Here is a 23,937-nt window from a genome sequence, read left to right on the forward strand (position 1 = left end):
CTATCTCCCCATTTGTATCCACCAAATCCCTTTATCTCACCCTTCTCACCTCTCACCCCAACCCACTCTTTTATTCAGGCATCTGTCTGATTTTCTGTGCTCCTGAAGAAAGGCCTACTGCCTTTTACCTTGTATGGATGCTCAAAGACCTGTGGAGATTCTTCAATAGTTTTTTTGTGGCAAATTGTCTAATTTTCCACAATGCCAATTCCCTTCACTCAAGTCTTCACAGACCCATATCATTCATCCACTCCTTTAACTATTGAAATACTATTTCAGTGTTCCCGCTTCTTTATTTTTCTCTCTCAGATATTAATTCTTTTAATAAAAAAAAATCTGAATAATAATTGTTCGGATCCTGTGATTCCACCGCTGGACATAACTCAATCCTTTGCCTGTTGCCATATTTTGAGCTTTGATCTTTCACATTCTCCTTTTATCATCACTGACAAATTAATAATTCATCGGTCAATCCTGCTTTACATTTGCTGAATGCTACCACAACTAATGGAACAAGAAGCATGCAAGTAAAAGAACATTTTGCTAAATATCATCTGACCCATGAGCAGAAACGCTACAATCATCTATATTTTATGAAGAAATAATCTACTATCAAAATGATAATGACCTGATATTTTCCAAAGCTGTTTTGCATAAATTGCGATCTGTGGAAATGTACAAGCGTTGGTGCAGTAAAATCAACTGAGATCTGGAGTGGCTTCTGGCTCTCCTGCTGGCCCTGAAATAATTGTTCCCACCAATGTTCAAATCCAAGCAACAATAATTAAAACATACAATCAACTAGCTCCAATGCTTGGTGAAAATGAGCCTTTATGCTTCTTAGCTACAATGACCACAGAGTGGACATTTGCCTCAGCTATTTTTTTGTTGGACATCAATGCAGTAACAGTTGTATTTTGTAATGGAGTTTCAAAATGTAGTTACATTGACATTAATAGAAGGGAGAAGGATATTTCAGAAAACAAATACAATTCAGAGTGCAACTTAAGATGAGCATGTACAGTACTTCTTAATATTTAAATTGTAAATTCAGGATTGTTCTTTTAAGGTTGCATGACTGTCAAAGACAAACATTGTTCTGTATCTATTTGTTCGTTTATGAAGCTCATATACTTTGCTTCAGGCTCAGGATGCATTGCCATGAACTAGTATGCAAATTAAATCAGAGCTGAAAGGAGTTATGGTAAGATTATCTATTGGAAGCTGCATTACTGACATGCCAGGAACTGTGCCTTCCTCGCTGCTGTCTGACCAGAAACTGCAAGCCAGGAAGATGACAGAAATTCCCGCCCTGCCCATTGCTGCAGGCTGCCATGCTGGAAAGATGGATTCAAGAAACCGGCTAAAATCCCATTCTCCTCATTGCTGCACTGGGAATTAGAACACAGTACGGTACAGACTACACCAACCATGTTACTTTGATGAAGGGTTCAAGCCCGAAACATCGGTTATGCCTCTTAATCTTTGCTACATAAAATACACTGTTTGACCTGCTGAGTTTCTCCAGCATTGTGTCTTTATTTCAACCATGCGTCTGCAGACAACACCAACCATGAAGACAATTTAAACTAATTCCACCTGCCTGCACATAGTCTATATCCCTCTATTCACTGTCTGTTGGTGTGTTTGTCTTAATGCCTCTAAAACATTGCTGTTGCATCTGCTTCCACCACCTCCCCTGGAAGCGTGTTCCAAGCACCTACTACTCTCTGTATAAGAATTCACAACTTGTAAATTATTTTTCCATTCTTACCTTAAACATATCCTCTCCAGTATTTTATGTTTCCACTGTGGGATGAAGACTCTGACTTCACCTTCTCCATGCCTCCCATAATTTTTTTTTCAGATCATCCCTCAGCTTCCAGCACTCCACAGAAAACAATTCAAATTTGTCTAACTTCTCTTTCGAGCCAATACTAATCCTTGCCCTCTGCCATCACCCCAACAGTGAACCCCTATGGCTCATTGTCGAAAGACTGTCTGTGAGTGTAGTGTTGGGCAGGTCAGGGAGATCAATGCATCCACTCAGATATGTACCCATGGCTGAACTGATGATGGCACAGTGAGTGCAGGCCATTGCTGGACATCTGTCAACCTTTGCTGTGGGAATCCCAGCGGAGGGCAATGTTTCACCAGGTTTATGACACAGTATTGATGCAGAAAAAGTAGTGGTTTTATGTCTCTAGTACAGCATGGGAAAGGCAGTGGTCCACACCAGGTTCCTGATATTCCAGCCGCAGACTGACTGGAGGATGATTTTACTGGGGATACCAACTCCTCAGTATTAACACTGGAGTCCAAATGTACTATTTCCTTCAGTGGAGAAGCGTTATGCACACCATTTTTGATTTTGCCTGAGTGCAAATTGTTTATATGCAACTTATGAAAAAATAGCCCCTTCAGTTTGCAGGTGGTGAAAGGATAACTATGAATCGATAGAAAGCAAGGATGCTAGTTCAATATAAAGGGCAACACCTTGAACTCTCATGTTATCAAGGGACTTCAGAAAGTTTCTAATGAGTAGCAAGCAAAGGATTTTCCTTGGGGGCCAAATTATTATTTATCTCTCAGTCAACATCTTGCTAGATAATCAGACTGATGTAATTAACTCTAGGCTGTCTGGATGCTCTGCTATCTTGAAAACCATGCTGTGGCCAATGTTTATCCCTCATCAAAATAATTTGAGATTATTGTTCAATATGAGATTAACAATTTTGGGACCAGGTTGCCACATTTGCCTATTTACAGCAGTGAATATATTTTAAAAGCTTTTGATTAACTTGATTAAGAAGTCCCATATAAATTAAATTATTTTTTCTTTCACTTCTGTGAATGGGATAGAGGTATTGCGGTTTCTCTTAATTATGGCAGTCTTCCTGCCTTGGGTTTTATATTTAATGACAGCTGTCAGTATATATTTGGCATGCCCTCAGACTAGGCATAATCCGTCCCATCTGTTCCTACTGTATAGCTTCATTTAAAATTCAATGACATGACACACCAAAAACAAATGCACTTAAATAAAATATTACTTAATGTGAAAGCTGCATCCAACACTTTGCAAAGGAAAATGGTCTCATGTTCAACCTGGAACAAATTTTGATGAAGGAACAGTGAATGGCACTGGTAACAATGTTTCATGAGTCTTAACTGCTCCAAAAGTGCTCATAGAAATCCAAGGATGAATGGAGCAGCTGTTAAGAAGTTGGAAGATTGATTAGAAAAAATATAAGGAGATTTGTAGCAAATTCTGGACCAACCCATCAGGTCAAGCTTTGTTATTCAACTGCAAGAACTAGAGTACATTAATCATTCTCATTTGACGATGACACTGTAAAGCAACACAGAATAAGTAAATTTGCCTGTTGGCTATGGTGTAATGTGGAGGCTTGGTGATATGCATTCCAATATTCATTAATAAATTGGAATTCCTCTCAATTATCAACGATGCTATGTCTTATTTACAATTGCCATGATAAACGCATGGCATTGTGTTAAAAAAAAACAGCTCACCACTAGGTGTCACAAATTATGTCAATGAATACCACATTCCAATATTTTCTTTGCTAAAAATGCTTACTCATTGACAATTGGAATGGAACTCAAATCTAACACTGGCTCTTCATTCACTCATGCAGGAGATGAGATCAGCGGATTCAGTCTAAGTTGGAAATCTATCTTGAAATGAGGTGATGTCAAATGTTATAATACAGTCTGTTTCGCTTTGGAAGGAGACAATTATAGCAGTGTTAAGAATGTTGGAAGAAATCTATTACCTTCATAAATTGAATGTAGACAAGGAATAACTCATCAATAACTGAGTTTGTAGAACACAGAGAAGCAATTGCCAATTCCCCTCTTCAGTTTCCAAATAAACAATTCCCTGATATGACATGGCATCTTGTTTGCTTGACAGAAACACTGTGACATTACATCAACGATGCCAGTAGCCATACATTCTGTTGGTCACAACTATATTTTTGTCACAGCCTTGCACTTAATGTCACCATGACTAAGGAGCTGATTGTTGACGATAGAAAAGGAACACCAGATGTGTATGATCCATTAATTATTGGGGAGCCACGGTGTAGAGGATGAGAACATTTAAGTTCTTGGGAGTCACTATCTTGGAGGATCTTTCCTGGACCCAACATACTAATGGCATCATGAAAAAAAGCACATCAGTGTCTCTACTTCCTCTGGACTTTGCAGAAGTTTGGTAAGACATGGGATACCCTGGCAAATTTCTACAGATGTCTGGTGGAAATTCTGCTGACTGGCTGCATCACACTCTGCTATGGAGGCACCAATGCCTCCGGCATAAAACCCTGCAAAAAGTAGTGGACACAGCCCAAGACATCACAGGCAAACCCCTTCCCACCATCAAGAACATCTATAGGGAACACTGCCGTCAGAGAGCAACAGCAATCATCAAGGATCCACACCATCCAGCACATCTCTGTTCTCACAGCTACCATCAGGAAAGAGGTACAAGTGCCACAAGACTTGTACCACCAGGTCAGGAACAGCTGCTATCCCTCCACCATCAGTCTCTTTAACAACAACTTAATCAGAGACTCATTTAAAGAATCTTACTTTTGAACTTCATTGTTTTTTTTCTGCTCTCTGTATTGCACATTCAGTTGTTTTCACTTGTTTACATGTGTACATTGTGTAGTTTTTTTGGTACTACTAATGAGTGATAGTTCTGCCTGACTTGCAGAAAAAAGAATCTCAGGGTTGTATGTGATGTCATGTATGTACTCTGACAATCAATCTGAAATTTGAACCTCCTTCCTCAGCTTCTTAATCTCATTTACTTTATATTATTGCTTTTTTCCTCAAATCTATTCCAAGACCCATTTGCCCATATCTCAATTCACACAGCATCGAGTCCACGCTGCTGAAGATCCAGCTGCGCTGGATGGGTCACGTCTCCAGAATGGAGGACCATCGCCTTTCCAAGATCGTGTTATATGGCGAGCTCTCCACTGGCCACCGTGACAGAGGTGCACCAAAGAAAAGGTACAAGGACTGCCTAAAGAAATCTCTTGGTGCCTGCCACATTGACCACCGCCAGTGGGCTGATAACGCCTCAAACCGTGCATCTTGGCGCCTCACAGTTTGGCGGGCAGCAACCTCCTTTGAAGAAGACCGCAGAGCCCACCTCACTGTCAAAAGGCAAAGGAGGAAAAACCCAACACCCAACCCCAACCAACCAATTTTCCCCTGCAACCGCTGCAACCGTGTCTGCCTGTCCCGCATCGGACTTGTCAGCCACAAACGAGCCTGCAGCTGACGTGGACTTTTACCCCCTCCATAAATCTTCGTCCGCGAAGCCAAGCCAAAGAAGAAAGAAGAATTCACACAATGCTCCACCCCCATCTCTCTTGTATTCTCTGACCTACAATGGCTCTTGGCGAGTACACAGGCAATTTTTAAATTTTTTTATCCTTGATTTCAAGTCCATGGCCTTCCCTTTCATATTCCTCAAACTTTCTCCAGCCCTGTAATCCTCCAAGGTTCATTATTCCTCCATCTTAATTTAAATATCTCCACAATTAGTCATCAAGCCTTTAGAAATCAAAATCTTATCTCCCCAGAATCTCCTCACCTTTCCTTCCTCCTTTAAGGCATTCCTGAAAACCAATTTGTATGTGTAAGTATTTGGTCATTGACCTGAATCTTTCCTTTTGTATCTAAAGCGAGGCTTTGGCATGTTTAACCATCCTAATTGCAAGCATTCTTGAATCCCATAAGAATATAACTTGAGGATTTGATGCATTCAAACTATAGACGTCAGTGCACAGTGGAGCCAAAGATTCAGACATCCTCAGATTAACTTATTATGTAAGAGAAAATCAAATTATCAATCACTGCAATGCAGAATAGAGTTTTTGACATACACCAGGTTGTTCTGTTTATTCTCTCAGGAGCTTTAGGGTCTATTTATACAAGATAGAATTATCCAGGCAGCTGTATTGTTGCTGCAAATGAAATTGGATCTTGGCTTTCTGTCAGCAGTATCTGCTTTGAAAGACCAAATCTGGCATATTTGGTATGATCTCCAAATCTCTAGCATTGTTTCAAATGTCATAAATGCCGCGTCAGATTCAAACCTGGGTTGCTGGCACTGTAATAGTGTTGTGATGACCACTATCCCTCAGGCACCAACTTTCCTGATAGTAAGAAGTACCCGTCTTTTCACTTCAGTTTGTCGATAGTACCCGAAGTGCAGCAGAGGATATCTCAAACCTACTTAGATTGGTGTCACAAGCACCCAACAATTAGCAAAATTATAATTTCTGTTTCACCAATTACCCAGTGGATAGATGGGTCACCTTCTCCTTCATCCTTAAACTTGGTGGAATCTGTGATATAGGTGGGATACCACAGCAACCCTTATGAAATTCATGGTCATTACATCATAGCAACTCACAAGAAATATATAGGCTATCCAGACAGCTTAGTGTTCATCAATTGTCTTATTTAGTCGTCTTCTGTGATATTAGCAAACGAATAACTTTTAGTCTGAATACCAGAGAAAATCGTTTTAAATCGACTTGTTCTGTTGTCACCTAGATCCATGGGAGTCAAGGTATTGTACTTCACATTTAACTAGCATGTTCACTGTTGTTCAGGTTCATGCCTGAATCATCCATTTCTTTCAATCAAGTCTGATCATCAGTCATAAATCTGTCAACAGGCTGAACATATGATTAAATTCATATAATAACATTTACTTTGCTAACTAACAGATTAGAAACAATAAGACAATAGTCTTGTGCCAAACTGCAGCATCTTTAAGCCAACACTCAACTTTATTTTCAATAACTGAAAAGCTACAGTAACAGAACAATTTTGAGAGTAAAAAGAGACAGACATATTGTTCTCACCTCTGGTGTAACTCCCTCCTGTAGCATCTCATCTGAACTGAATTGGAATTCACAATTCTGCTAGAATTTACAAAAAAAAAGTGACACTATGAAAATTTAGTCTATCAGAGGCAGGTGTAAAGATTGAGTCAAAGGCCGAGAGATTTGTATTTGTTGTGTAGATTGAGCAGTCCCTCAAAATTGAGGACTTGCTTCCAATTCCAGCTCTGTGGGCTCTGAGGTGGCTGAGGAGTCCTGATGGGATCTACAGGTCATGCAACATGCATTTGTTCTGTAAACCCGTACTGAGGATGATCTTGGATTTGAACAGTTCCAGCTCATTCTGTGAAATAGTTCAACCCCAACAAGAAACTTGCTGAAGGTGAGATGATGTATTGCAGTGGGAAATGTTGAGAAGAACTTTATTGTTTGACTATGATCTGCACTCTAATTAAATCTGTGATGGACTAACTGTTTAAGCTTACAACTTGTACATCATAGTGGAGCAGGAGTAAAATGGTAATGAATTTCTAAGGACAACTACAACAGCTAGAAGGCCATCTGCACTTGCAGATTAGCTTTTACAATCGGTGATGGCTATTGTCCAAGATCAGAATTTGTTAAAACTATAGCTATTACATTATTTTGGGAGAGGCACCTCTCATTTAATGAATACCTTCCAGTTTGTCCTTTTTTCCTTTGGAAAAATTTTGATCTGCAAAACTTCTCACCTTCTCTCCCTCAGTTCAATCCATTCAGAAGATACCTGGCACTTTACCATAACATCCCGACTCCTAAATTCAATACTTTGATTTATGAAGGCCAATATGCCAAGAGCTCTCCTTACAATCCTATCCACCTGTGATCACCCTTTCAGGGAATTATGTATCTGGATTCCCAGGTCCCTCTGCTCTACTGCACTTTTCAGTGCCCTACCATTTACTGTGTATGTCCTTTCTTGGTTTGTCCTTCCAAAATGCAACACCTCACACTTGTCTGCACTAAATTCCATCTGCCATTTTTCTAGCTGCTCGAGATCTCTCTGCAAGCTTTGAAAACCTTCTTCGCTGTCCACACCTCCAGTCTTTGTGTCATCTCCAAACCTGCTGATCCAATTTATCACATTAACATCCAGACCATTGATATAGATGACAAAGAATGGTCCTTGAGGCACACCACTAGTCACAGACCTCCAATCTGAGAAGTAATCATCCACCACTACTCTCTGGCTTCTCAGCCATTGTCAAATCCAGTTCACTGCTTCACCATGAATAGCTAACCTTTCTGACTAACCTCCCTTGTGGGACCTTGTCAGAGGCCTTACTAAAGTCCATGTAGACAACATCCACAGACGTTCATCAACTTCCTTGAAAAAATCTACATTTGGTTAAAAACGACCTACCATGCGCAAAGCCATGTTGGCTATCCGTAATCAGTTTCTGGCTATCAAAATAATTGTAAATCTGATCTCTTAGAACACCTTCCAATAATTTACCTATTACTGTCATCAGGCTCACCGGCCTATCATTGCCAGGGTTACATTTGGAGCCTTTTTTAAACAAAGGAACAACATGAGCTACCCTCCAATCCTCTGGCACCACACCTGTGGCTCAGGACATTTTAAATATTTCTGCCAGATCCCCTGAAATTTCTACATTAACCCCCCCACCCCCCTTAAGGTCCAAGGGAATAGTTTGTTAGGTCCTGAAGATTTATCCACTCTTATTTGCTTTAAGACAACAAGCACTTCTTTCTCTTTACTTTGTATAGGTTCCTTGACCTCATTGCTTGTTTTTCTTACTTCTCATGACTCTGCCTGCTTCCTGAGTGAATACTGATGAAAAAAAAACCATTTAAGATCTCCCCATCTCTTTTGGCTCCATACAAAGCCGACCACTCTGATATTCAAGGGAACCGATTTTATCCTTTTCAATTCTTTTGTCTTAATGTACCCATAGAAACACTTAGGATTTTCTTTCACATTATCCTACTTTATTTCTTGAGGTTTTTCTTGCATTTTTTTATATGCCTCAAGTATGCCATTTGTTCCATGTTGCCTATACCTGCTATACACCACTTTCTTCTTCCAAACCAGATCCCAAATATCACTTGAAAACCAAGGTTCCCTATGCCTGTTACCTTGCCTTTAATCCTGACAAGAAAATACAATTTCTGTTCTCTCAAAACTTCACCTTTGTAGGTCCTCCACTTACCTCACACATCCTTGCTCGGAAACAACTTATCCCAATCCAGGTATTCTAGATCCTTTCTCATTTCCTCAGAATTAGCCTTTCTTCAGTTTAGAATCTTAACTCTTGGTCCACACCTATCCTTCTCCATAATTAACTTGAAACTAATGGCATTATGATCTCTGGACCCAAAATGTTTGCCTACAAATACTTCTGTCACCTGACCTGTCTGGTCCCCTAGTCGGAGATCAAGTATTGCATCCTCTCTCGTTGGTATCTCTAATTATTGATTTAGAAAACTTTCCTGAACACATTTGACAAACTCCAAGCCATCCAGCCCTTTTACAGTATGGGAGTCCCAGTCACTATGTGGAAAGTTAAAGTCCCCTACTATCACAACCTATGTTTCTTGCAATTGCCTACTATCTCTCAACAGATTTTCTCCTCCAATACTCACTGATTATTGGGTGATCTATAATACATCCATGAGTGTGGTCATATCTTTCCCATTCCTCAGCTCCACTCATATTGCCTCAATAGATGAGCCCTCTGGTCTGTCCTGTCTGAACACAGGTGTGATATTTTCCCTGATGAGCAATGTCACAGCTCCCATTTCATCTTCCCATTCTATCTCATCTAAAGCAACAGAAACTTGGAACATTGAGCTGCCAGTCCTGCCCCTCCTGCAACCAATTTTCACTAATGGCCACAATGTCATAATTCCACATGCTAATCCATGCTCTAAGCTCATCTGCCTTTCCTACTAATACTCCTTGCTTTGAAATAGATGTACATTAGAAAATATCAACTATGTACAACCTGTTGACTTCTAACAGTACATACAATTTTCACTCCTCCACTCCTCTATCTGCTCTAGCACTCTGCTTCTCCTCCCCCTGCAAATCTAGTTTGAACCCACCAGAGCAGTACTAACAAACTTTCCCACAAGTATATTAGTCCCCCTCCAGTTCAGATGCAAACTGTCCTGTCAGAACAGGTCACAAGAACAGGTCACACCTTCCCTGGAAGAGAGCCCAGTGATCCAGAAACCTGAGCCCTCCTTCCTGCACCCTCTTTAGCCACATGTTAAGCTGCATTATCCTCCTCTTTCTAACCTCACTAGCACATGGCACAGGTAGCAATCCTGAGATCACTACCCTGCAGGTCTTCTCCTTCAACCTAGTCCCTAAGTCTCTGAACTCTCCTTGCAGGACTTCCTCTCCCTTCCTATTCACATCTTTGGACTCTATATGGACCACGACAATCCTCTTTACCTGCAAACCTGAGAAGAGGATTTTCCAATTTCAGTCAGAGCTAATTTTTCAAATATGGCTGTGGACTGTCAAAACCAGTGCACTAATCAGACATTATCAACATATTTTTTGGTTATGGCCCTTTCAGACTCTGGTCAAATTTATGGGGCCCCATTCCCTGTGAAGCAGTTGTTTATTTGGTTTCTTCCGTACATCTCTGGTACCAACTACATAAAAAGCATAAAAAATATTTTATGATTTCATCCTGTGGCCCCCAGAATGGCTGCACTACATCATTGAATTCCATTTGCAAATCTGGTATGTAACTCTATGTCTTAGTGCAGCACAATTCCACGACAAATGCTGGAATTCCTATCTGACTGGATTTTGTGTATATCCACTCATTGGACCTGGAAGAATTTTCTACAACAGCCACTATCATGAGAATCTGAAATGTATTATAACTCTGGCATTCCAACACACACCACAAACGCCAAGCAGAAATTCTGCTGGAGAATGAATTGTTGCCATCATCCACTCCCTTTTCATCCTTTCCCTACACGTTTAATAAACAACTGCTGGGATAACAGCCAAACCACAGGAGTTCAACAGCATATAATCAGAACCATTAAATGGTGAGATGCAAAAATAAATGCACATTTTGGAGTCACTAACTTCATTTAAAGTAATGGAATTTCACTGTAAAATAGAGCAAATATAAAACAAAAACCTCACTTTGAGATTTTTCACATTATGTATCATCGATACTTACAAATAATGTTTCATTCATTTTACTCTTGTCCTCCTCTGAATCGTCCTGTGGTTCTTCACCTTCTGGGACATTTAGATCATTTTCTTGTTCTTGCCAATCTTTCATCTCTCTTCTGAGCTTCTCATTCTCCTCTTCCAGGTCCTCGATTTGTTCTTGCAGGCTGCTCTCTGATAACTTCAGCTCATGGATCCGTGAGCGGAAGTCTTCCAGTTTACGTGTTAGGAAATTTTCGTTGTCTTCAGTTTGTTGAAGTCTTTCTAGGAGTTGCTCCTTTTCCTGGTTATTGATCTCTTCTTTTTCTAAAAGGTTCTTCACTTCATCCTGTAGGACCAGAATTTGCTCTTTAAGTTGCTTTTCCCCATCCAACAGGCAGCTCCCCTTGTTGGCCAGATCCTTATTGTCCTCTGAATGACCTTTGCTCCTCCTGGTACATGCTTTCTCCAGCTTTGTGAACTTTTCTGTAACTTGTTGCAGCTCAGTTTGCAGCACAATGCTGGTAGCATTTAGATCGATTCTCTCTCTCTCCAGTTTGAAGACCTGATTCTGCAAGCACTGCTCACGTTCCCTCAGCTTCGCCATTAATTGCAGTTGTCTTTGCTTATAGTGTTCAAAGTATTCAGACTGCTTGTTCATCTCATCCTCCTTCATCCTTAACTGATTCTGAACACGGCACACTTTTCCCTTTAGCATCTCTTCAGTCCTCTCTTTTTCTGTAAGCTTTAAATAAGAAGCATTGCATTATGATCATGGATCTCAGCTCCAATCATCTGTAGTAAACACAATATTTAAGTCCTCAACCTTTGTATTGAGACATGTAAATAAAGCTGGTCACAAAATTTGGTTTTATGGTTCCTGTCAGAGCCCGATGCAAAACATGAAATTAAACTGCTCAGATATTGTTATTTTATTTCTAATATTCAGAAGTTGCTTGTGATCGTTTGATACATATCAAAGAATTTTGAAGACTCCCCTACTTTAACTGAATTTATTAGGACCCATGTTTATAGATTACAATGAAGAACAATGCTCAAGTAGATGGTCCACTTTGATTCAAGACTGCCCGAAGTGAGCTGCAAGATCTGCTCTTCTGTCATCCCATTTACCACCAAGAGCCCATATTAATTTTGAAAGCAAAGCAGGTACTGATCCTGCTCAAGAACTATGTGGTGGTCACCCCTATTAATACCTTAATTAACAGATGCAAATGTATTCCTGATTCTATTGGCTTCACTGAATAAGGTTAACTTGTTGCAATACAGAAAGAGGCTATTTGGCCCATTGAGTCCTTGTTGACTCCCAGCAAACCAATCCAATCCATATTTTCTGTTGCCCTGCAGTTTATTCTCTTTCACAAGCCTGTGAACTACCCTTTAATTCTTGTGGCACTTACCTACACTAGTTTACAGTGGCCATTTAACCAATGGGATTTGGGATGAACCTGGAGCACACACACAGTCACAGGGAGTGTTTGCAAATTCTACATAGACAGCAGTCAATATTAGGATCAAATCTATGTCTCTGGAGCTGTCAGTTACCAAGTGAAGCATATGAACAATTTCTGTTATGTTACTACTTCAACTAAATCTTTAATACTTGAATGAATAAATTGTCAAAACTAAACTTCTCCAGAGGTATAGTGTGCTATGACCCTTAAAGGATTCCACAATTGTCTCACTTTTCTATCTATTATCAAAAGTTAAAAGAAACTTACAGATATGAACAAGAGTAATAACTATTTTCTGTCCTATGGCTGTTTTAAGCATCATGAACAAATACTTTGAGCATTTTAGAAATATGCCCATCCCAGTGCTGTATTCCACAAGGGACAAACCCAGGAATAACAAATAATGAAGTTATACAGATAAATAGACACCATAAAATTGAGAGAGCAGCCTGAAAAGGCCCATAAGAGGTCTCACTTCTTGTCTACTCAGAAGTGCAAATATGCTTGGTCACATTAGCTGCACCAACCCCATGGAGCTCCAAGCAAAGCTCTGGAATCCATTGGAGAGTCCCAACTCTTTGAAGGCACAATTCATGCTATCAACAGGCCTCAGTCTCAGTTAGGTGTGGGGGAGCACGTAAGTGTAAGGGTAAACAAGTCTAAGTGTAAACAAGAAAATTTCATTGAAAAAGATTAGGAAACAATAATTTAGCCACAATTATTGAGTCAACTCAACTTCTGCTTCACTAACACCATTAAAAGCACTGAAGTGAAAAGGGGTGCCTGCCTTCATTATTCTACAGTTAGCATAACGGTTAGTGCTGCACTATCTCAATGCCAGCAAATTGGGTTCAAATCCGGTGCTCTCTGTTCTCTCCCTTTCTGCATGGGTTTCTCTGGGAGTTCCTGCTTCCTACTACTCTTCAATTAAGTACGGGGTTTCTACGTTAATTGGAGTATTTGGGCGTTGCAGGCATGTGGTCCGGAAGGGCCTGTTACCGTGCTGTTTCTCAAAAATGTTTTTAAAAATTAAAAACTTCAACTGGCTGGATGCAGAACCTCCTGCTGGTTGGGCTGAAAATGTTAAATAAACTGCCGGACAAGTAATCCAGGCATTAGAAAAATCATCGAGGAATATAAGGTCATAATATCAGAAAACCATCACAGAAATTTAAAATCAATTAATAAAGCAAATCTGGGATTTAAAAATAATGAGTAATGAGGGCCAGATTGTCTGAACACAAAACATCCAGTTCATTAACCACCTTCAGGTCTGACCTGTTCACAACTCCATGCATACGGCAATGAACTTGGTGTTTAGCCACTCAGTTGAAAGGAAATTAGGGATGGACATCCATATAAATTTCATTCATTAATAAAAAAGGCAGCAAAAGAATCATGGAATTAAACAGCAGGGAAACAGTCCAAACAGCCCTCGATGGGCTGCCCACCAAATCTGCAAACATTCCGTTAAAGTAATCCTGCACTTTACTCCCATTTTATTCTTCCCACATTCCCTTCAGATTCCATCCCTGACCCCATGCTCAGGGCAATTTACATACCAACTAGCAAGGGAAGCAAGAGAACCTGAGGAAACTCATTAAGGCAAATTTCTCTCAGTTAACATTGGCGTCAGGAATGAATTTGAACCACTGGATCCATGAGGCAGAAACACTATTAACGGGTCCATTTTGCCGACTTAATTCTTGAATGATCATTAATGTGGGAAACTGAACTGCACGGAGAAGAAATAACACCTGTCTGTATCAGCTTTGCTGGACTCAGCTAAGCAAATACATTCATTTATTATGCCAGACTTCCAGCTAGCAGCAGGGAAATAATTTAATTATGTGCCCATTCCTGTTTCCAAATAAGTATCAGCAATTTTTCTCTCTGTAAGCCAAAGGCATTTTTATTCTTCCTCAGTAGATTCCATGGAGAGTTTTTTGGATGAAGTTGGGTTTACGATTTTCAGATTAGCTCACGTTTCAGCCAAAATTGAAGAATCCTCACATGGTTCACGGCTTGAACGCTGCAGTAATGCAGAAACATCTGAATAGCAAGAACATTGCAACTCAGGATGAACAAACAGGCTTACTGTGTTTCTAAGGCTCCTCTCCGAAATCTGCAGACATCGGAGCTTTCCCGAGAGTTGCAAATCATTGGTTGTCAATTGCTGTGACTTGGAAGTCAAATCATTGATTTTGTCCAGAAGCTTTTGTTTCGTCTGTTCCAGATCTTCAATTCTAAACAATCAAACAGTAGCAACAAACTGCATTGAGTCAAAAACAATTCAAAGCTTTAGGTAGATATAGCTGAGTGGACAGATATCATTGGTGACTCCTGCTGTGGCCACTCCCAGTTGCTGGACAATTGAACCAGCTTCTACTATTCTGCCCTAACAACCAAACCCTGCTCCCAATCTCAAAAGAGTAATTTTCCTCTCATCTACTAATGTTACATTTGCCTGACTAAAACAGTCATTGCTAAGTAAACTTTGCCAATTAAATTATCAATTTTAACTTTAAATTACACAGCAGGCTTATTGGTAAGGAAATTAAAATAATTAACAGGTTACCTGCTTGGGCCCTGATTGTCCCAAAAGCCATGACTACTCCCTCATTAGAACTCATGCTAGACATTGCTGGAGCTCTAAATGTATAGATGAGAAATAGTCTGAATTCAATCTGGGAAGGCCTGACTGGGCATTTGTTATCACTGGACAATTTTCCTCTAGATTAATTGAAACCCACACATAAAACACTAATATGTGCTGATACCCAGGCCTTTTATTTACCCATGGCAGAAGACAGTCAACATTCACACCTATTCCCTAATTGACTTGAACTGACCATCTGCAACATTTCAGAAAGCAGTTAAGAATCCAAGATTCCTTTATTGTCATGTCATAGTACAGAACATGTAATATTAAATGAAATTTCCTCTGCCTGATTTAATGCAGATAGAGAGTCACCATTAGTGTCGCCTGGTGCCCCTTACAGTAAGATAGAAAGAGAAGCAAAACAGAGTCTCTTCAGAGTCACTGAGAGTCCGTGGATTTGTCTCCAGTGCTCCCGCAGCCTCTGCATCTGCACAGTCTCCTGTTCAATCCATCAGGCAACTCGAGCTCCAGATCCAAACCTCCAACACAATCAGTAAACACAATCAGAGGCCCTTCTGCCCTCAGCACCCTCTCCAATCCTGGCTCCACTACCTTGTTCCCCTGACCCATCAATCTGCAGCCCGTGCAGATCCCCCGACCGCAGGTCACCCACAGCCTGTAAGAATCGCTTAGCCGCTGAGCCTCTCGCTGCTCTGCCACCATGATTACCGACCTGTAGGGTTGCCTCCTTCTCAATAACGGGGCTGGGGGTGTTCTCATTTCTTGTGTCCTGTGCTGGTCCACTGCTCCTCGGTGTCTGCAACCAGTGGCTGCTGCCAAGCACAGCATCGCTATCTTCAGCACAGACCTCTGCAGTTGCAGAACTTTAGTTTAAAAACACAGTTGGTTCCTTTAACAGGCTGTTTAATGCCTGTACAGAGCCACCAGCATTAGGACTAGGTGGTTAAACCCTTCACTGCAGCATTGTGTCTCCACTCTCCCAGTTTATTCTAGTGTCAGAACTGCCGTTAGAGCAGCTCTGGCAGCGCCACCATTCAGAAACCAAATAAGTCAAAGTATTGTATAGTTCCTCCTCAAAGTACAACCATGAAACAGATAGCTCAACCCCACATGCAAATTTGTCCTCTTTTGAATGAGTGGTGCAGTGGCACAACTGTTAGATCCAGGTTCAATCCTGACCTCAGGTACTGTCTGCATAGATTTTCTCCCACATTGATAGGGTAACTGGCCACTGTCAATTATCCCCAGTGCATGGCTGAATGTTGGAATAGAAAGGGAGGATAAAAATGTAATTAATATGTGATTTATGTAAAAAGGGTGATTGATGGTTCGTCTGTGCTCAATGGGCTGAAAGAGCTGCCTCTGTGCTGTGAGGTTAGATGTCTTTGCTTTTCTCTGCTCGTTCTTCTGTAGGTATCTAACCCTTCCCTTCTGTGATTTCTACATTCTCATTACCTGTCCCTTCAAAGAGAGGAACAGAGGAAAGAATAAAGCAAAATATAAAAACAGAGCAGAGAACAGAAAAATGGAGGAATGAATAACAGAAAACAAGAATAATGAGAACCAAAGGGAGAGAGTGGAAGTTGCCACACACACTTTCCTCAGCATTCAGAGGTACTCAGACATCTTTCAGTGATTTATATCAGATTCCTTTAAAACAGAACTATACACTGCAATATCAATGTACCTCTCAATCCCCAAAAATTAACAGCCGTGTTCAATATCAATAGTGCTCGTAACTTACACATCAAAACAAATCAAGTGTCCTAAAAAACCTTGGAGCAACACCGTGACCTCAGAGAATTTTGTGATTTCTAAATTCTTACCCACTTCCTAATTTTTAGTTTGTTTAAGATCAGTTTTATGCCTTTAACCTATTGGTACCATTACCCACACTACCATGTGATTAGATGTATAACCTCCTCTGAAAGTTAACTCAATTGTCAATTCTTTAACCTGTAATAAGCTTCCTTCCAACACTGCCTTCTCTAATGCTTCCACTTTCCATCCAACCATGTTCTACCTTGTTTACTGTAAATGTCGTGGAACAAAGAATAAACTTGCAAACTTACCCCTTCAAAGCGTCCATTGTTGACTATGACCTCTGACTTACAATTACAATCGTCATCAATGCTCAAACTCTCATTATTCCAGTTTCAGTTAGTTCAATGTTTCTTGCTTTGCCTAACCAACTTATTTGGAAAAATAGGAATTTATTTTCCCACCTGTGTTTGATAACTTAATGGAGGCAAAAGCAGATAATGAGCAAATACTCAGCAGATCGCCAGTACAGAGCCAGTGACCCAGGTTCAAATCTGGCACTGTCTGTAAGAAGTTAGTACATTCTCCCCGTGACTCTGTGGGTTTAATAATGGGTGCTCTGATTTCCTCCCTTCCCCCCCCCCCACCTCAGTAACGAATGGGATTTGTAGGCTAATTGGTATATTGGGGAACAAGGGTTAATGGGCTGGAAGGGCCTGTTACTGTGCTGTATATCTAAATTTAAATGTTTTTAAAAAATTAGAATTTGAGTATTTCCAGCATTTTTTTTTAAATATTTCTAGTATCTTCAGTTTTTTTTTTATCTTTAAATTTACAAAGGTCATTTTCCTTACCAGTTTCTGACATGATTCCATTTTAATTCTAGTTTTGTTGAGTAATGCTCTTATCATTACATCCCGTTTCTCAAATGACAAATGGATTTTTATTCTCTGTTGATCATGTTTCATTTTCCTTTCTATCCTTTCCATTTTTTCCCTATCATTTCAGCTACCAGTCTCAAGTATTTCTCAAATACTCTATACATTTGGGGTAGCACGGTCGGTGTAGTGGTTAGCACAACACCTTTACAGCGCCAGCAATCTGGACTGGGGTTCGAATCCCACACTGTCTGTAAAGGGTTTGTACGATCTCCCCATCTGAGTGGGTTTTACCAGGGTGGTGAGGTTCCGATTTTCGGATAAGGTCCACCAAATGGCCCAAGCCACCACCTTTCCCCTCCCACCACCGAGGCGCAAGCAGCATTCGCTCACATCAGGCAGGACCTCGCCGATGCCACCATGCATGCCATGGATGAGTACATCCCATCCAGGTGGAGTACGATGCCTCAGATGTTGCCCTCGCAGCCACCCTCAACCAAGGGGGCCAACCCATGGCCTTCTTCTCCAGGACCCTCCACAGTTCAGAGCTCGGGCCACCATTGAAAAGGAGCCCCAGGCGATCGTGGAAGCGGTCCGCCACTGGTGCAACTACCTGGCAGGCAGGAGGTTTACCCTCCTCACCGACCAATGCACAGTGGCCTTCATGTTCAGCACCACCCACAAAAGAAAGATCAAAAACGATAAGATATTGCGCTGGAGAGTCGAGCTGGCCACGTTCAGCTATGACATCCAGTACAGACCTGGGAATTTCAATGATTCCCCTCGACACCCTATCCCAGACCTGCACCAGCCTGCAGTCCGATCAACTGCAGGCGCTGCACAACACCCTTTGTTACCTGGGCATTATGTGCCTGTATCACTTCATTAAGTCCCAGAACCTCCCCTTCACCGTCCAAGAAGTCCGGACCATAACCGAGTCATGCAGGGTCTGTGTGGATTGCAAACCATGCTTCTTCCACCCACCACAGACCCACGTCGTCAAGGCCACTCGGCCATTCGAGCAGCTCAGTATCGACTTCAAGGATCCTCTGCCTTCTACAAACAAGAACGACTACTTCCTCTCAGTTATATAACTATAACCATATAACTGTTTACGGCGTGGAAACAGGCCATGTCGGCCCTTCAAGTCCACGCCGGTTCACTTGAACAATGCAACAGATTCACTTCTTCCTGTAAAGTGGAAAATCTTAATGAAGTTAATTCTCAGAAACTGTTAGTTTCAGCAGGATTTGGAAGTGACTGAGAATTACATTTTATATATTTTTTTTACTTTTAGACTTGCAGCAATAGTAAAATGCCCTTCCAGGTCACGAGTCTGAGATGCACAAATAATCCAATTCATCTATACCCCGTACATTTTCAATGATTCCCATTTCAGTATAGGCCACGTAGGATCAGCTGAAACCGGAGAGAGTTCGGCGAACATTCACTGGGATCTGAGAGCTAATATAATGAGAAGCTGAAGGGGCTCAGCGGTGCATAGAGGGGAACAGTCAGCCAACGTTTTGGGCCGAGATTCTTTATCACAACTGGGGACTTCAGCTACGGGGAGAGATCGGTATACATCGGGTAGGGGGTCTCAATAACAAGAGTGCTTCAGATCAAGATGAGAGATAGGAGTTTTAAAGTGGATCTTATGGTGGAACTAAAATGAAAGCCAGAATGGTTGCTATCTGTTGGTAAAATCCGATGCAATTACCCCTTTTAAGATGCATTTGGACAGGTATTTAAATAGGGAAGGCATAGGTTGTAGACGAATATTCCCATTTTCCCTTCACCATCCCTTGCCGTTACACCTCCACAGCCACTGTTATCAGGGTGTTGACACAGATCTTTACCGCATTCAGATATCTGGCATTCATCCACAATAACTGGGGGTCCAGCTTTATGAATGAGGAGCTGTGCCAGTACCTAGTAGCGCAAGGCACTGCATCTAGTCACATGACTAGCTACAACCCCCAGGAGCAACAGCCAGGTGGAGCACGAAAATAGGGTGATCTGGAAGGTAGTCCTCCTGGCCTTGAGGTCCAAAGGCTCGTCCGTTGACTACTGGCAAGAAGCACTCCATGCCATTAGGTTGCTCTTGTGCATGGCTACTAATCAGATCCTTCATGCCTTTCCTAGGAAATCGGGAACTGGCGTCTCCCTCCCAACATGGCTAATGTCTCTGGGATCGGTGCTCCTCCACAAGCACGTGCGGACCCACAAGTCCAACCCTCTGGTCGAACAGGTGCTCCTCCTCCATTCAAACCCAAACTATGCCTACATCAGGTACTCCAATGGACATGAGGACACTGTCTCGTCCAGGGATCTGGCACCAGCATGGGCCCCACCCCACCCCCAATACCACATGTACCCCACCCAACCTCCCATTCAGGATTCACCAGGAGCTGACCTCCTTCCTCAGCCTCTCCACAGGGTCACACTCCTCGCGGACCAGACCAGCCCAGCCCACAGCACCCCCCCCCCCCCCCCTTGCTGCCAGACACCACCTCAGCTACACCGCTGCCTGCCTTGGCCACCCCGGGCCCAGCCGACCCTCAGGCAACCCTTCCCTCACCGACCTTTGACCAGAAGCTGACCCTGCAACAGTCTCAGAGGCACAGATGGCTGCCGGACCATCTAAACTTGTAAGATACAACCTGGCACCATTCCACACCCACTCAGACTTATTTTAAAGGGGTGAATATGGTGATACAACCGTCAGACTACTGCAGAGGCCGACCTTTTTACCTGCAGGAAGACCACCTGGGAGGCTGACTCCACCTGGCCAGCTGTCAATAAACCGACCTGGATAAAGACCTTGAGCCGGCAGTCACACGTATAACCATCGAGACTGAAACTGGTATACAAGACTTTAAGTGGATTAAAGCCTGTGGTAGAGTCTTTCTGTGTTTTATGTCTGCTTGCTGCTCCACAGATGTATATACTTGGTGACAATTTATCATGGTCAATTAACCTACATGCCTCCATGTCCTTGAGATGCGAGAAAGAATAAAATCGCCCAGGAAACCCCATAGATAGAATGTACAAACTCCATACAGCAGGAGGTCAGGAATGAACCCTGGTTACCAGAATTACTGCAGTTGTAAGACTGTTGCTCTTGCAACTGCACTATAATAGTTTTGCTTTGGCAATTTGAGGTATCAAAATCAAAAAATCATGCTGGTTATTTTGGCCATTTTACCTGAAATGAAAAATGTTTATTTCCCCAATGGCTAGAAAATTTAACCATTTTAAAAATGATATTCAAAAGTCGCTCAGAAACCCAAGATTTCATGTGTACTTGAAATATTTTTAACAACCGCAGATTTGCTATATGAGAATTTTGAATAACTGATTATGTTTATTCCATGAATTTGAAGTTTTTACTTCTACTGTAGTCCTGATAAGGGACTTGTGCTGAGAATGGTTATGCCACTTGCTTGGTGCTCTCAAATAAAGGCAGAGAAGACCACGTAAAATTCAAGTGTTGTCAGAAACGGTTGGTGTAGCGGTTAGCTCAAAACCTTGACAGCGCCAGCGATCGGAACTAGGGTTCAAATCCCACGCTGACTGTACATTCTCCCTGAGCCTGCATGGGATTTCCCTGGGGGTTCTGGTTTCCTCCCACCATTCCAAACATATTGGGGGATGTAGGGTAATTGGGTATAAATTAGACAGCAAGGACTGATGGGCTGAAATGGCCTGTTACCGTGCTGTACGACTAAATTTAACTTGAAAATTTAAACAGAAGCAGAATTAGTGGTATTACCTTCCTTGCAAAGTGGCCTCTGTCTTTACGAAGTTTCCAACGGTTTGCTTGAACACCTTCTCAGATTGTGCAAAGTCCTCCAATCTCTGTTCAATATCATCAATTTCATGCTTATTGGTCTTCCATTCATCTTGTCGTGTCCCTTCCTTCTTTGCCTCTTCCAGGTCCTGTAATTGGCAGGAGGTACCAATGGTTATATATACCCTGAGTACACCTGTGCCTTCATCCCTGGGTGAAATGATATGATAACTAAATTCTTGCATCTTATCGACGGAGGGCTCCATTCACAGTACCAGCAGTCTTGGCTGCGATATTGCAACAATGAACTGAACCCAAGGCAGAAGTTCAGCTGAGGACTCTCCTGCCTTTGAATAGCTTGTTATTTTCATTCTGAGCCAACCTTTTGTTGATTTACTGGTCGTTAAATGCCTTTTCCAACAAAGGCGTAAAAATTTCCTTCCATTATTCATGGCTTTTTCAGTTCCACTGGACAAACTAGCATGTGAAATTGATACAACATTCTAACATTACAGCATCAGAGAACTCTAACAATGACCTTCTGAAGAGCTTTCACATTACATTGGGCAGAGGCCTCAATATTACAAATGCACAACTTTTATATTCAAATCAAAGTCATTGAAACAGTTTCTCTGAACTGCTATTTTTCTCTCCAACATTTCTATGAAGGCCTGTTAGTTCTACTCCAGAATGTTTCAAGTCATCAATATCAGTAGTCAGAAAAAAGTACTATTCAGTAACTAACTCCTAACATCATCTAAAACACTGAAATCTGCAGACGATGTGATTGTAGTAAAAACACAAAAAAAGCTGGAGGAGCTGAGTACGTCTCGCAGTGTCCATCGGAGGTTACCTTGAAGAAGGGCACAGGCCCAAAACATTCATTACAGATTTTTATTTTCTATGGATGCTGCGAGACCTGCTGAGTTCCCTCAGTGTACACAAAAGTGCAAGAGAAACTGAGCAGGTCACGCAATGTCTATAGGAAGCAAAAATATACAGTGCCTTCCATAACGTTTGGGACAAAGACACTTTATTACTTTATTTTCCCCTGTGCTCCAGTTTTAAATTTGTAATCAATTGATTCATATGCGATTAAGGCACACATTTCAGATTTTTATTAAAGAGTATTTGTATACATTTTGGTTTGACCATGTAGTATTTACATCACTTTTTATAGATAGTCCCCAATTTCAAGGCCCCATAATATTTGGGACTTAGCAATGGTATGTATATTAATGTAGTCCTGTTTAGTACTTTGTTGCATATCCCTTGCATGCAAAGTCTGTGATTCATAGACATCACCAGGTGTTGAATCTTTTCTGGTGATGCTCTGCCAGGTCTCTACTGCAGCCACCTTCAGCTCCTGCTTGTTTTGGGGGTTTGTCCCCCTAAGCTTTCTCTTCAGCATATGGAAGGCATGCTCGATTGAATTTAGAATTTTCCAGCTTTTAGCTTTGAAAAGCCCCCTTGTTGCTTTATCAGTGTGTTTGGGATCATTGTCTTGCTGTAGAATGAAGCTCTGTCCAATGAGTTTGGAGGGATTTGCTCATACTTTCACAGATAAGATGTTTCTACACACCTCAAAATTAATTTTGTCACTTACATCAGTAATTACATCATCAATGAAGATAAGTGCACCAGTACCTGTGGCAGCCATACATGCCCAGGCCTTAACACCCCCACCACCACATTTCACCAATGAGGAGATATGCTTTAGATCTTGGGCACTTCCTTTACGCCCCCACACTTTGCTCTTGCCATCACTCTGATACAGGTTAATCTTGGTCTCATCTGTCCACAAGAAATTTTTCCAGAATTCTGCAGGCTCTTTTAAATACATCTTGACAAATTGTAATCTGGTCAATGTGTTTCTGTGAACTAGTGGTTGGCCTCTTGTAGTGTAGCCTTGGTATTTCTGTTCATGAAATCTGTAGTCTTAGACACATCCACAACTGCCTCCTGAAGAGTGTTTCTGATCTTTAGAGAGGCATTTGGGGATTTATCGTCATTCTGATAAGAATTCTCTGTTATCAGGAGTGGAGGTCTTCCTTGGCCTTTGCGATTACTGAGCTCACCAGTATGTTCTTTCTTTTTAATGATGTTCCCAACATTGATTTTGGTCCTCCTGAGGTTTGGGTGATGCCTCTTGCTGTTTTATTCCTGTTTTTCAACCTCATAATGGCTTCTATGATTTGCATTGGCACCACCCTGGCAGAGTCAGTGTCAGAGAGATCTAATCGGGGGGGGGGGGGGGCATTAAGGTAACCACAGTGGGGGGGGTGGGCAAAAACTGTCATTTGATATCATTCAGTGGTGGGGGGGGGA

At 41.6% G+C, this 23,937-nt stretch overlaps 1 protein-coding gene across 1 annotated transcript; it reads right to left on the minus strand.

Annotated features, from left to right (window-relative positions):
- Positions 1-6,510: 6,510 nt before the first annotated feature.
- Positions 6,511-18,242, minus strand: LOC138756728 (golgin subfamily A member 6-like protein 7). The gene is made up of 6 exons (XM_069923115.1): positions 18,028-18,242; positions 15,783-16,040; positions 14,653-14,800; positions 11,111-11,827; positions 6,918-6,977; positions 6,511-6,552 (listed from the first exon to the last, which is right to left on the minus strand). Exons 1-6 carry the CDS (start codon positions 18,240-18,242, stop codon positions 6,511-6,513), a joined length of 1,440 nt encoding a protein of 479 aa, XP_069779216.1.
- Positions 18,243-23,937: the final 5,695 nt, after the last annotated feature.

Source organism: Narcine bancroftii, chromosome 3 (genome assembly GCF_036971445.1).
Source record: "Narcine bancroftii isolate sNarBan1 chromosome 3, sNarBan1.hap1, whole genome shotgun sequence".
Lineage (NCBI taxonomy): Eukaryota > Metazoa > Chordata > Chondrichthyes > Torpediniformes > Narcinidae > Narcine > Narcine bancroftii.